The sequence below is a fragment of the Penicillium chermesinum genome (assembly GCF_028974085.1).
Source record: "Penicillium chermesinum strain IBT 19713 chromosome Unknown utg000005l:1.0-4115287.0:1.0-4118363.0, whole genome shotgun sequence".
NCBI classification, from domain to species: domain Eukaryota; kingdom Fungi; phylum Ascomycota; class Eurotiomycetes; order Eurotiales; family Aspergillaceae; genus Penicillium; species Penicillium chermesinum.
Genome location: NW_026695315.1, coordinates 1,789,338 through 1,802,624, shown reverse-complemented (window position 1 = coordinate 1,802,624; position 13,287 = coordinate 1,789,338). Strand labels below are relative to the sequence as shown.

Sequence of the window (13,287 nt, the reverse complement as noted above, 5' to 3'; positions counted from 1 at the left end):
AATTCGTGGAGAAAGATTTGAATGTGGATTCATGAATCAACATGACGTTTTTAGCGAGGACCCACTTACCCTATAGTCACGTGATATGGCATAGCCGCGGTGAGGGTAGTGCCGAAGTGCAGAGGTGCGCCTTTGGGCGCCTCTTCACCGAGCAGGTCGCAAATGTATAGGACTTACGGGATTTAGGTAGCTGTTGAAGAATTAAGTGGAAAAAATAATATTTACGAATGTCTGGCAACTCTGTATATAAACCTGACTATTCAGCATATTGAATTTTAGTATGATCTAATAAGGACTACTGGTATAGGATATGTAACCATGAATACACATGAGTATTTGATGGGGTATATAAAAGCGGCGTGTACACGGAGTTCTGCCCCCTATTGTATCTCGAAGGAATATAAATGTCTTGTGACCTTAGGATAAGATGGATTGCTCGTGCAGTCGCAAAAATAGTAGCCGGGGGCCGGTGCCGCAGTTACAAAACCACTGTTTGACTTGCTTGTGGGGTCCATCATGAAGACTTACACAAGTTTGTACCAGGTAATCTAAACAAGGCACCATTATTGTATCTCATTTGCAAGTTCTAGATAGGCGTTGCGAAAAGGGAATCTCTATCTATTTCCGCTTGGACGAGCTTGAGCCCCCTGGCACCGTGCCTCCTCGTCGTTTGTACTTCCGAGGATCTAAGAAACTTGGTTAAAGACAACACTCTTGGAGAATTGCTGAGGAGTTCCTCACCCTTTCGGCTCATCAAGGCCCGGTTCCTGGTGCCTTTTCCACCCTCCCAGAAGCCGCTCCCGGCTTTCCCGACCAGAGTAGCCTTACAGATTCCGCAACCTTCAGGTCGGTAGATCTGCTCTCGTGAGCAGAATCCACTGCTTTCATTAGTAAAGTCTTTTCAATAGTGCGCATTCGGAAGCCGTACCAGATCATGCGATTCGCATGCTCATTAGGATGATCTGTTTCCGCATCGTGGCATCTACGATCATTAGTATACACGCATCGGGCGGTTCAGAACCAATAACACACTTATCGCATGGGAAAACTTTGGAACAACAACCAAATCTACTGGAGGTTAGTAGCCACTCATAACGGGGTCCTGGGCGCTCGATTTACCTGAACCAACGATAGCTCTTTCCGTAGTGTTGGCAGCGACCACGTCGTGGAAGTTCTTGACCGGCGACAATTCCGAGGGCCTCTCTCGGCTAAGGAACGTTAATCGGCCGGTATAGATAGCGCATAGACTTGGTGTTCCGACTCACCTTCTTTTTCAAAGGCAGGCCCGCGCGTGTAGAAGCTGGAAGGATTTAGAAAAAAGCTCCATTTTGATGAGAGATGAGAAGTAATCACCTGTAGCATTATCGACGACCAAAAACTTAACCTCGGGAAGCTTGAAAACTAGACAGGGCTCAATCAGCTGTTCGGTTGTATTAGAATAAGGCATATAGAGCTTACCCATTTTTCTATGGCAGTGGCGACATATAGCCATGGTACTTTCTCCACGAACAGACGATACCCCAGGCGAGGGGTACGGTGTTGAGCATTCAGAGCACGTGGGAAGAAAGTTGCTGTTAACCAGGTCAGTTACTCATTGTCAGTCATCGAACAGATGCTCTTTCTCTTTTACCTTGGTAGGAGATCACCAACAATGCAACCTCCTAGGTCCAAATACCCTGCCCGGTTGGCATGAGAGTGCATCAGCTGCTTTCGGAATCCTGCTGGTCGGTAAGCGACAAAGTAGTGGAGCCTGGAGATGTGCGAACTCACCTATGCTCATTGCGTTGGCACATTTCCTGCACGACTCGATTTTGAGAGTTTGACTTTGTTCGGTGATCTGAGGGACATTCTTGATGTCCGTCGATTCCTTGCAACGCTCACATTTTATCGTGACAGCAAGGAAGAGTACTTCCAAGAGCTCAATCCCGTACAATTCCATGAATGGGAATGAAAGAGCGACTCCGCGCCCGGGGGTGTCAAGAATTGCAGGGACAGGGGCACCGCCCTCAACAGATTCCTCGTCAGAAGGTTCCTCTTCGGAAGTGTGGTAGCTTGATTCGTCGGTCACTTCACTCTCGCTCTGTTCGGGCAGAGACCACTCGGGCGGACGTGGAATAACATGCAAATGAGGCTTGTCTTGGTTTACATCGGCGGACTTGGAAGACTCTGGTTCTGGCAAAGGGGTATCGTGGGCTGGTGGCATAGTATGCTCATGCTGGGAATGCTCGGCAATTTCCGGGAGGGGGGTTTTAGCGAAGTTGTGAAGATTGCTGGCCAGATAATTTATCTGGGAGACCAAATTCAACTGGGAGTTTCTCTCAACCCATTGGGCAAACCCTGTCTCTACAGACCTGGCTTCTGGGCTGTCGATACCTTGGATCTCGATGTAGCTTTGATGTAATGGGTATAGCAGAGGGATTGACAGCTTGACTGTCTTCAGTGTCTGCAGGGACTTTGGAAGGCGATCCTGCTTGGCGGGCTGTATGGGGATAATGAACGAGCCTTCTGAGCGCTTTTGAAACAATGGAAGTCTACCGAGACGAGCTTCGAGCTGCTTAGTCTCTGTTGATCTTCGCTTTTCAGCCTGTGCTTTTTGCTCGGTGGTGAAAATGGGTTGCCGGACAAGGGGCTGCGGTGAAGGTGTAGCCACAGTAGCTTGGGGGGCTGCTGCCATTGCCTGGGGCGTTACAACTTGAGTCTGGGTTTGCTTTCCAATGGCAGCTGGTTGCCTGGCAGGCCCCGGATTGCCAGCATTGGCCACGAAAGTAAGCTTCGGGCCCCTGTCCAAACTCGTCAGCAGCTTTTCTAGCTGTCGATCTAGGCTATTGAGCCAACTGAGCAGCGTTCCGCGACCATTCGTACGCAATGCGAAGTCGACTATATCGTCAAACCCCCCTAGCCACATTTTCCTGAAATGCAGATTCCATTTCCGGGTTAGTCACTTTCAACGAAGGACGCCCCGTTTCGGGATACAGACGTGGCACATGCAAGACGCACTGAAGGCTGTCGAGCTCGAAGGGAAAGTCCGGGTCCGAAGGGGCCATTCCAAAGCTCAAGATAGTGCCATTGTCATCTGCTGTCTCTTCAGGACGAAATCTTCTCCGCAACTGGTTTATTTGGAACTCTCTTGGGTCATTCTTCTCGACCTTCGATACGGGCCTTTGAATTTGAGCCACCTGAGGAGCTTTGGTGGCTTGTTTCGAAGTCCTATCGCTCAATGACAGGCTCTGGACCCCAGTGGCTACACGAGATGCTACGTCCTGCGCAGTGCTAGTTGAGGAGTTTGACGGACTATGGTCTGCTGAACTTGTGGTGCCGGGGTCATCGTGAACGAACGGGCACTCGGCGCCGGCACGGCATCCTGGGCCGAGGTCAGCTTCGCAATCCATAGAGTGACATTGGTGAGTGAAGATAAGCGCCACTTGGGCGCGTGGAGGGACGCTTGGTCATCAGGATCTTCAGCACATGTAAGGATACATGAAATGAACCTCCTAAAAACCTCCTAGATTGATGGAATGGCCCAGCTATGCTTCTCACATATCACGACAGATTAGCGTATGACATGTCTTGAGTATCATGAGACATGCCAGTATGCCATACTGCTTGAGAGCCATGATGTGTCTTCCGAAACATAAACACAAACCCATCGTCTCGACCGTTCCGAAGAACACAGCAGATATCGGTACGTACCTTTCTTAGTCCCAAAATAACGACATCGGGCCTTCTTCTTGGGCGCTGATTGGCGCGCAGCTTTTGTTTCGCGCGTGGACGTGACGCCTTGGGATGAAGATTGAGTTGACAACTCATCACCCATCGGTGGCTGCTCAGGGCCTGCTAAACACAATGAGCGTGTGATCAGAAAGGTTTGCGGGCCGTTCAGGCTGCAGCCGTGCCGTGCCACCAACAAGAATCAGGAAGGAGAGAATCTATAGAACTCAGTCTCACCCTCCCCCTCCATAGGACCAAGCAACGTCTCGGCTGTGAATCGCGGGTCAGATTACATACCAAAGGGGTTTGGGCCTTGAGTCCTGAAGATCTAACCGAACTGAATGTCTCGAAGAGGGGCCTCTTTTTTTTAGGGCGAGCCACTGCAACACCATGTGTATTGCGGCTAAGAGTGATAGGGCAGGACTCACGATGGACCTGGGGATCTGGACCCGCTGGACTGTCAACTGACCTCTCCATGGTGAAGGTCTTTCGGTCGGGGAGGGCCACGGTTGGCCTAGACGTCTCCAGACGAGGTGACGTTGGACTTGCCAACGCAGAGATCGGGTGACTTTGCCCGGGATCGACAGGACCAGAGCTCGATCTGCAACACAGACAGCGATTCCCGTACGAGGTTTCAGGTAGAAGCTAGGATTACTCTTGAAAGAGAGATGCGCACAAAGCTATTGGTATACATCTAATGTAGTCCCGCGCGCGTCGCTTTTTTGATGATCGCGACGTGGGGAATGACACAGTCTGACTCACCCCGCCTTTACCCACACATCGTGACTGCACCTCATTATGAACAGTCCATGACTCAGGGACGGTCATTGTAGTCAAGTCAGATCGAACATCTCTGCTTTCATGTCTGAATCTACATGATCAGGACTGTAGGAAAAGGCCAAGAGGACCGGGGACCTTGGGAATACCGCTATTCTACTTATAGTTTGTTTATTCGGCTCTAACTTGGTCTTTCACTGCGACAGGCCTGGGTCTTGGCTCCAGACGGCTGCTATCTGAGAAGCAACAGAGACGCCAGCGCATCACTTGCAAGGGGTTGCAATGCACATAATTTGGAACCTTCTATGATCAGCCCTCGCCACATTGACTCGGTCCAAAGACCCCGCGACACGCGCCGCTGGAGCAATACCGCTAGTTCGGAGCATGCATTTAGCCCCACGCCGCATCACCTCAGAGTTACGAAACCGTTCCTCTCCGCTTGACAACACCATATGAAAACTTGGACAGAAAGCATCGGGCGCCTTAGCCTCGAATGGCAGGATTGATCCAGTATGGTCGATCATAGAGCTGGCAAGCCTGCGGTCACGATCAATTTCTCCCCCCCCCCCGGAAGTGACGGCCGATTACCCCGGATTCTCGAGCTCCGATATAGTTTGCTACATTCGTGATCAGATGATGAGCCCGCCCTGCCTCTCTATAAGGGATAACGGAAGGTCGTAACCCAGATATCTCAAAAGTCCTCACAGGACGCCTACAACGCGTTTTAAGGTTTCGAAAGCCAACAAGGGTGGCTGTAGCTAGCTGCATGGCATGGCAGGATATTTGTGCTATGCGCTTCAATCAAAAGCGCCGGTTGCAGTCACGCTCTTTTGTACCCTGGGCAATACCATGTCCGGTGGCTTGACTAGCTGCATGGGTTCCCCAGCGCCGGGGCAAAGCCTCGGACATAATTTTCCAACCGTTGTGGCGGAAAGTGGAAGTGATACTACACAAATCACAGATACATTCGGTCATCAGGACAATCGATCCACAAGTATATTCTTCAATAATACAAAGAATAAACAAGCGCCATATCTCCATACCGTACCTCGTCACTGCGATCTCCCATCTGCAACAAAAGGCCTGGAGGCGTATCGTTGGCCCCACTCTGTAATATTCGTCCCGATCGAGCGTAGTGCGGAATCCTAATCAGGCTAGTGTATAATACCACGCCGGGTATCCTAAACGGGCAAGCGCAATCTGGATGGCCCAATGCACCAATCGGAATGCGCTTCCAGAACGCTTCTGGAAATTCCGGCTGATCCCAAAATGAGCTTCTACGGCGATGCTACATCGACCTCGAGGAAGTTGCACGTACTCTCAAGCCAAGTGAAAGTCAAAAAGACAGTGACTGCTGACATTGGACAAGGGAACGAGTGATTATATTGGCGATCCGATATGAGTACTTACCCATGCATGGTGTGCATTACTGTCAGATGGCAGTGATTCGCCGGAGGACAGAGCTCCTCGGTGTAAATCACGTGATGAAACCCCGGAACGAGACCGCCAATCATGCCGCTCTCAATTGCCATGTCGTGCGAGTGGAGGCGTGTCGAGAATGGCGGTAGCAGAAGATCCTGCTCGGCTTACCTGTTTGATGTTTTTTTTAATGCTGCAGGGATCAAGCTAAGGTGAGCTCCGCCGGGTGCTACCCACATGGTCGTATTCTATTCAGCATTTCGCGGAGATGGTTATCATATGTAATCAGGGCAGGGTGGAAAAGCTTGACAGTCGGAAAGGTTCGAAGCAAGCTGATTGGCGGCATGGTATGAATTATGGTTCTCCCTCGCGGGCCACTTTCCTTCCCTCCAAACCTCGGGGTAGAATTGGAGAATCTCGGGAAAATACAAGTCTTTGACAGCTGAATAATGGATAGAGGCGCGAATAAGGATGAAGAATAACTCGTGGGGGCCGGGGATCGTTGCCTTCCTGGGCTATACTTTATGCGTATCCGCACTCCCTGTAAGTTGTCCACTCCGCATTCTCAATCAGTTGTTATCTGTAGGATGCTTCGATAGGTAGTCCGCACCCTCCGCGTAAACCTAGAGCTTTGAATGGCAGGAACGGTGATCGTCGCTGTGGGATCCCCGCTGCGGCGAAGCCTATCAAACAAATGGGTGCTCCATAGGACTGGGGGAAAGAATAAGCTCCCCGCACCGGATGCAAATTCAATTCAGCTACCTACTCTGGCAGCCAGCACCCATGGCCAACGGTATATAGTTTCCAAACTGAGCAGGTACTCAAACAATGGACAGCCCGACCTCGGCATGCCGAATGCAAGACATGGAACGAAATCCACCTCAACACTAGCCTCTTTGCACGGAGGTACTTCGGTTTATCGCTCATCCAATGGCATTGAACGACTGCAGTGAGAATACGGCTCGCCCGCAGTACACCCAGCGCGGGGTTAATATACGCCCAAAGGAGTAATCCTGGCACGAACAAAAACGGCGTTTCATGAAGATACGAGTCAGCAAAAAAAAACATGTTAGTACCGGTGAAGGGGCCAACCCAAAAAGAGGAGGAATCTGCACGAATCAGACCCGGTACCAGATTCCCGGGCGACCCACAACCACCAAGGGGGTTTGACCGAGAGGGCTGAGATGGGGGCACGGCATGCTTGATTAGGAATGGATTTTGTGGAGTGTGAAAAGGATCACAGTCCTCCATCGGGCTAGGGCCTTTTGGCTGGATGTGGCTGGAGTCTCCTGCGTCCCAGACGCACCGCCATGAAGCTTGAGCGGCTGAGACAATCGCCTCGGCCTTCGTAACTTTGACCACCTAAACACCTTGAATAGCCCGATCTGGACCGCAAAACTTATCTTCTATGTCGGTGAGATATGACCGTGTTTCGCTGCGTTTCCACGCATTTGGACGCGTTTGGGATCCCCAAAGAATAATCAGAGGTAGGCTTCAATTTTTTTTTTTTTTGATTCATATTAAAGACCCACGTCGGGCATCACCGGGCAGATGTCCAGTCATTGCTCGAGTTAGCTTGGGGAAAGAGGATCCCGTTGAGGAGAATCGGGCAATCTAGGAGGGAAAGTGTGGAGAGGTCTCAAGAGTTCCACTGGGGCCTGGACGCGGAACCTTGGAGTTCACTCCCGCTAGGGCAGATTAGCAGCGGTTCTGTCTGGATTACGCAGTACAGAGAATGTGGGAGGCGGGTTCGCCAAAGTTTCAGGGTGGGAGCCTGAATAGAGCCCGGTTGCAGACTTTCAACGGAAACCCGCGGAAGGTATGCAGGCATCAAAGATTTCCAGCCTCAACAAAGCTTCAATAGTTGATGGATCTCAACTTTTCCTCCCCGGGATCTGGTCTCGTGACCTTCACATGGCCACATGACCCGGAAATGACATCATGACATCAGGTACGCCGCAAGCAGGTTCTCCGGATGTGGAATTATATTGACTTTGATATTGCTGTATTTCCAGGATCAGGGGAGCGGAGATTTGATGTCACTGCCCCGATGGGAAGCTCTTGTTAGGTACGTACCTTTGCACTAACAAAAACGACCCAGACTCATCGCGTACCTGCCGCTTGCTTGATACCAAAAGTCCTATCATGGTGAAGAGCTGCATCGTATCCTAGCGAGGCTGCGATCGCTGGAATTAAAGCTAATAACAGAATTCCCCCCCCAAGTCTAGATGCAGAAGATACTCAAACTCGGTAGTCTCTCGGCTTCTCCGAGGGGGGTACAAATAACAAAGTATAGCAATAGCCAATCCTTGTACTGTTCCAATTCCTAGCCCCAAGCTTTTGCCCAGCGCATACTTCTGTCTCTTGCCCCTTGCAAGGACTGAGCGCTCAGTATGCAACCTCAGCAGGATACCTCGCAAAGCTTTTACCTGGCCAGCAAGCTCTGGCCGCAGAGGCTAATGTACGCTGCGTATCCTAGATGTCATGGGTCCGCTCGTGACGCGATCTGAGCGGGGAGGCATGGGGGCTCGATCGCAGACCTACCGGGCCAAACAGCAGGGAACAATGGGCGAACAAGAAAAACATGCTTCCGGCTAGAATATTAAACTTTTTCTAGTCCTAGGCGTTGCTGGCCGTTGATGCTGGCGCTCCCTGATAGCGTTTCGTACTTTTGTCGTGGGATGCTTATCGGCGTCAACATAAAAGAAAAAAGGCCGTTCCGGGCGCTGGATCATCCCTGCTCCTTTTGAAATTTTCTTTTTGGCCACCTGATACCTGCTCCTTTCGGACGAGTAGCTACATATTGCTTTCTTGCTTTTAGTGCTGGTCTCGATCGTGGCTTGCGCAACCTTAGCAAGGTCGGATATCGACCCCTGTTTTCTGGGATGGACCCGGTCAAGCCTGGACTCTAGGACTTAATTTTGGGCTGATTGTCCGGTACAATGAATATGTTGATTCTGAGGTGCTAGACTCAAGTAATTGTGCCATGTGGGAATAGGATCTATGCTGGTGACTCCACCGCTCTTACATCGTGTAAGCCACTGAATTAATCCATCCGGGCGCCACTCAAGAATTGGAAGGATTCGCCCAGAACCCAATCCGGGAATCCAAGCAATTAAGTCAGCGCAAACCCCTAATGCCGGTCAATCGATGGAGACCAACTGCAGTTCCTTCCCAGCGTCCCGGACATCGAATCCTGTCGCCATGTAACAATGAATCAACGATGACAGAGTAGTGATTATGTGGCTAAGTACCAAAATCTAGCTCACCCATACGTGTCGGCGCCACCAGGTCTATGAAACGCCAAAGGGGGCTCACCTGATAATTAATGAGCGCTATTATCGCAGGGATTCTAGGGTCTGGAAAACTTCTGCGAACCTCTCCGGGTCGCAGGCCGGAGTTTAATAAAGCAATACCGCCGTAACTTGACGATAGGTAGCCAGCGGCGATGCATCTAGACCGCCGATGTATCTGCATGGCGTCTGTCTTATTGTAAACTCTCATACGCAGCTGTCCATATGAGCATGCCCCTTTCTACGAACAGATGTACTAAGGCAAAGATTGGATATTTCGATGATTCTTGTCATGTCCAGTTTTTTTTATTTTAGGGTGAGTTTGAGCTCAAGAGTAGCGTACAAGGAACCAAGGGCCGGACATGTAGCAAGGACTTGGAAGACAGGAAGTCGTGCGGCATGTGGTATCAAAAAGCGAGAAAGGTTGTTGAGATAAAAAAAAAGCAAAAGAAAAAGAAAAGAAAAAGAAAACAGGATAAAAGCCAGTCCCTTGGTTTGGAAAAAGGCCAGCAAGTTTTCTGCAGCCATAAACCAGGCCTGCGGGAGATAGCGCTGATGAGAAAGCCATTTTTTCTTTTCGAACAAGGTCGTGTGAAGCCATACGAATGGTTCCCATAGTAGGGCAAAAGCGATTGTATCAGTTTTTAAAACCCATTGAAAACACCCCCAAAGTAGGAAAGTTGGAAGAACGTGGAAAATGAGCTGTACACGAATATTAAAGTCGTAAGATGAGCCATCATTCAAGATGATCGGAAAGATCCAGGAAGGGACGATGCCCAGTGAATGCTGTATCAAATACACGCCCTGAAACCCCCAAGGTCGCGAGACCCCAAATCAGAATGAAAAAAAAAAAATCCATAGATGCGCCAGAGATGCAATGCATGATCATGATCGTACGTGTCCGTAAGATGAACGCTCTGGGTTGTAGAGCGAAAAAAAAAAGGCAAACGCAAAAGGTCGAAAGTGCTGTCGGGAAAGAAATTTCGGTCCTAAAGGTACCAAACTACCAACCCTTGACATGGTACTCCCAAGGGCCGTAGTCGGTCGTGTAGTTCGTCCACGAGCCATTGCGGGCAAAGTCCTTGTCTCGTGTGTCGCTTCCATCACTAGGGGAACCGGCGCCTTGTTCCTGCTGACCCTTTGGACCAGGATATTCTTTGAGGTTCTTCATGTCGTGGGTGGTGTGCCGGCGTTTGAAGGCATTGGCGGTGGTACTCTTCTGCTGTCGCTCCCACAAGAGATGTTGGCGCAGGGACTCCGTCAATTCGGTTGCGAGCATATTACGGCGAGTGGTGCGAGGCGAATGAGCAATAGACTGAGACGAAGGAGGCTTCATGACAATGGGCTTTGATCGGGAAATATCAGGGCCACGCATGGTAAGGCTCTCACCCTCGTTTGGCGCGGGCGAACTGGGGACGGAGGGTCCACTGGGAGACGTTAAGCGGGAACGCTGCAGGGCGGGACTGGATCGAAATGCATTTCCTTGCATCCTAGCCGGCTGATGCATCATCATGGTAAGAAGCGACCGTCGTGAAACGAGATTAGGACGAGAGTCGACCCGCTGGAACATGTCCGGCCGCTCGCGTTCATCCACACTGGATTTCCCGCTCTCAGTAACTGAATCCTCCCAATCAGAGTCCTCGTCATCCTCAATAGCGCTTTGGGAAACCTCGTCGTCAGTCTCGATGGCATCTTCCTCAAGATGACTAGGGCTCTTGGGCCGGACTGCTACTTCGTCGCTGAATGAAGTGACCTTCTTCTTGTTAGAGGGGCTGGGGTTGCTTGGTCGGAGAAGTCCGCCCGAGGCGTTCTCCTGGGTGGGCTTCGCGACCATGCGTTCCTCAAAGGAGCTTTCATCATCGTCACCAGAAGATCCACCCAACGTAAACATACCGCCCTTCTTCTTGAGAGGAGATGGTTTGAATTGAGTGGTGGCGCGGGAGGGACTGAGTTCAGTGGCCAATTTGCCTTGCGACCGGTACGATGAGGAGATGATTGAAGGCGAAAATCCACGGACGACACTGGGAGATTTTTTTAAATCGCCAGGAGTAGGAAGCACTCCAGATGAAGAAACACTAGTGTCAGACGCATGAAGTTGGGCGGCATCACTTTCGTTGCCCTCGGGGGCGGTGGTAGAGCAAGACTCAGTGGAGACACGAGCTTTGGGAGATGGACGGGGGAAGGTCGAGACATATTTGGGATCTGTCGAGGAGTAGGAACAGCGGCAGCAACGGGAGTGGGTGTGGAGGGACGAGGAGTAATGTCGACGACGGGTGCTGCGGGTTCAACCATGGGGGTGAGAGGCTCCAGGTTCTTCTTCTCTTTGATGTTGAGAACCATACGTTCCAGATCCAATGATGTGATGTGCTTTTCCTTTCCGCGGCCTAGACTAGCGAGTGAATCCTCCCGGACCACGGCCGGCCTATAGTCAGAGAATTGGGGGCGTTTGATGTGGGCTTCGATGCGCTCGGCTTGATCAGACGCGGCTGACTCGACACTGGCGGAAAGTTCCGGCAAATCACCAGCCTCAGAGCGAAACTTTTGCATTGTGGGGAGGTCATAAGAGTTCTCAGGTTCGACACAGAACGTCTCACGGGTCCACAAGCGCCAGCTCAGATTCTCGAGCCGACGACCCTGGTCCATGTAGTCGGCACATTTTGAGAAGACTGCAAGGTATATCAGTACAAGTTTCACTATATCAGTCCTCAGCGCTCGGAAGGAACTTACCCATCCACATGCCATGAAGACTCTGGGCGTTGGCTGTATCAACTTTGTGGATATTATCCGCATCCACGGTCAGGACAGGTGTGGTTAAAGGCATTGTCACGGCGCCACAATTTTGATTGGGGCAAGCAGGTTCGAGAGTGTTGAGAGATGGTGTTCCGGGGTCGCCGTCTTCCCCGAGAGTTGTCGTACGGCGGTTGAGATTTGGTGATCTAGATGCTTGAGAGTAGCTTGCGGTGGAATGGGATCTTGAAAATTCGAGTGTCCCTGCAAGTTTCTATCGCAAGTCGGTGACCAAGGAATCCGGCGCCACAGCTGCAAAGATATTCTCGAAAGGTCCTTGTGTTTCGTGGAGCAGGTTGGTGAAGTTTGCAGATCACTGCTCCAGATTGAGAATTCTTTAAGATCCCACCGGGGTGCCACCGAAATCGGATGCGGAGAATGGGGCGGGAATTAGAACAGCTGGTCAGGAAACGCGTTAAAGAGAGATTGACGCGAATCCTCAGCGTACAGGGACAGGTCGGTGGTGAGGTGAGGTTAGGTGAATTTGAGTGGGTGATGGGAGGTGGTGATGGAGAGGGAGAAAGGAAAGGTTTTGGGGGAGGCTGTCGGAACGATAATAAGAATGACGGGGGCGGCACTGTGAGTGAAGTGGAGTGTGGAAGAGGGGGAAAATCTAAATTATTGAAAAAGAAAAATCAAAAATCAAAAAATTGCGAAAATCAAAAACAAGGGAAAAAGGAAAAAAAAAAGTCGGGAACAGAAAAATCAAAAACCGCAAAAAATGGGTATTTCACGTATTGGAATTACAGATCCCAGGCTAAAAAAAGCCGGACACTGGCTCACACAGCAAAATGTCGGTGGAGCCAGGGCATCACGAGGACGTTTATTACCGGTACAGGTATCGACTGATACACTCGATGGGGCTTTCCTACTTGATCGGTACAATCTCGCGGAGACTCGGTCGTCTCCCGTGTAGCGCTGAGCGGAGTACTCCGTTCTCTGTGTGGTACCCAATGCCTCTGTTCAGTAACCCTCCTTACTCTACAATACACTACAAATCGGTCTGTTTCCGGGTGGTGATAGATCTGTATAAACGCGAAAACTATTCTTTCTTATTTAAGGGCCAAGAATGATAGGGAACCAAGGGAGTCCCCTGAGAAGGACAAGCCTTTCAGGACCTGTGACCAGTGTGCCCCGTTAAAAGGATATTGCATAGATCTGAGCAGTTGACGGATGAAAAGACGAGAATCTAGGACTGGTCCAACCTGACCTGCCAGCCGACCCGGAGAGGCTAAAGGGAGGCTTACGGGAAAATTCTGGCCCAAACATATTCGCGCCACCGTGTTTAACGCGTTCGCCACTG

At 50.7% G+C, this 13,287-nt stretch overlaps 2 protein-coding genes across 2 annotated transcripts; both read right to left on the bottom strand.

Annotated features, from left to right (window-relative positions):
• Positions 1-618: 618 nt before the first annotated feature.
• Positions 619-4,185, bottom strand: N7468_006841 (uncharacterized protein; the record flags this gene model as incomplete). The annotated part of the gene is made up of 10 exons (XM_058476137.1): positions 619-686; positions 742-861; positions 1,033-1,068; positions 1,120-1,203; positions 1,354-1,590; positions 1,647-1,718; positions 1,771-2,895; positions 2,957-3,361; positions 3,691-3,831; positions 4,137-4,185. The coding sequence occupies 10 exons, from the start codon at positions 4,183-4,185 to the stop codon at positions 619-621; spliced, it is 2,337 nt and encodes a 778-aa protein (XP_058329027.1).
• A 6,015-nt stretch (positions 4,186-10,200) lies between these two features.
• Positions 10,201-12,018, bottom strand: N7468_006840 (uncharacterized protein; the record flags this gene model as incomplete). Its single annotated transcript, XM_058476136.1, is given in 3 exon segments — positions 10,201-11,340; positions 11,355-11,863; positions 11,925-12,018. The coding sequence occupies 3 exon segments, from the start codon at positions 12,016-12,018 to the stop codon at positions 10,201-10,203; spliced, it is 1,743 nt and encodes a 580-aa protein (XP_058329026.1).
• Positions 12,019-13,287: the final 1,269 nt, after the last annotated feature.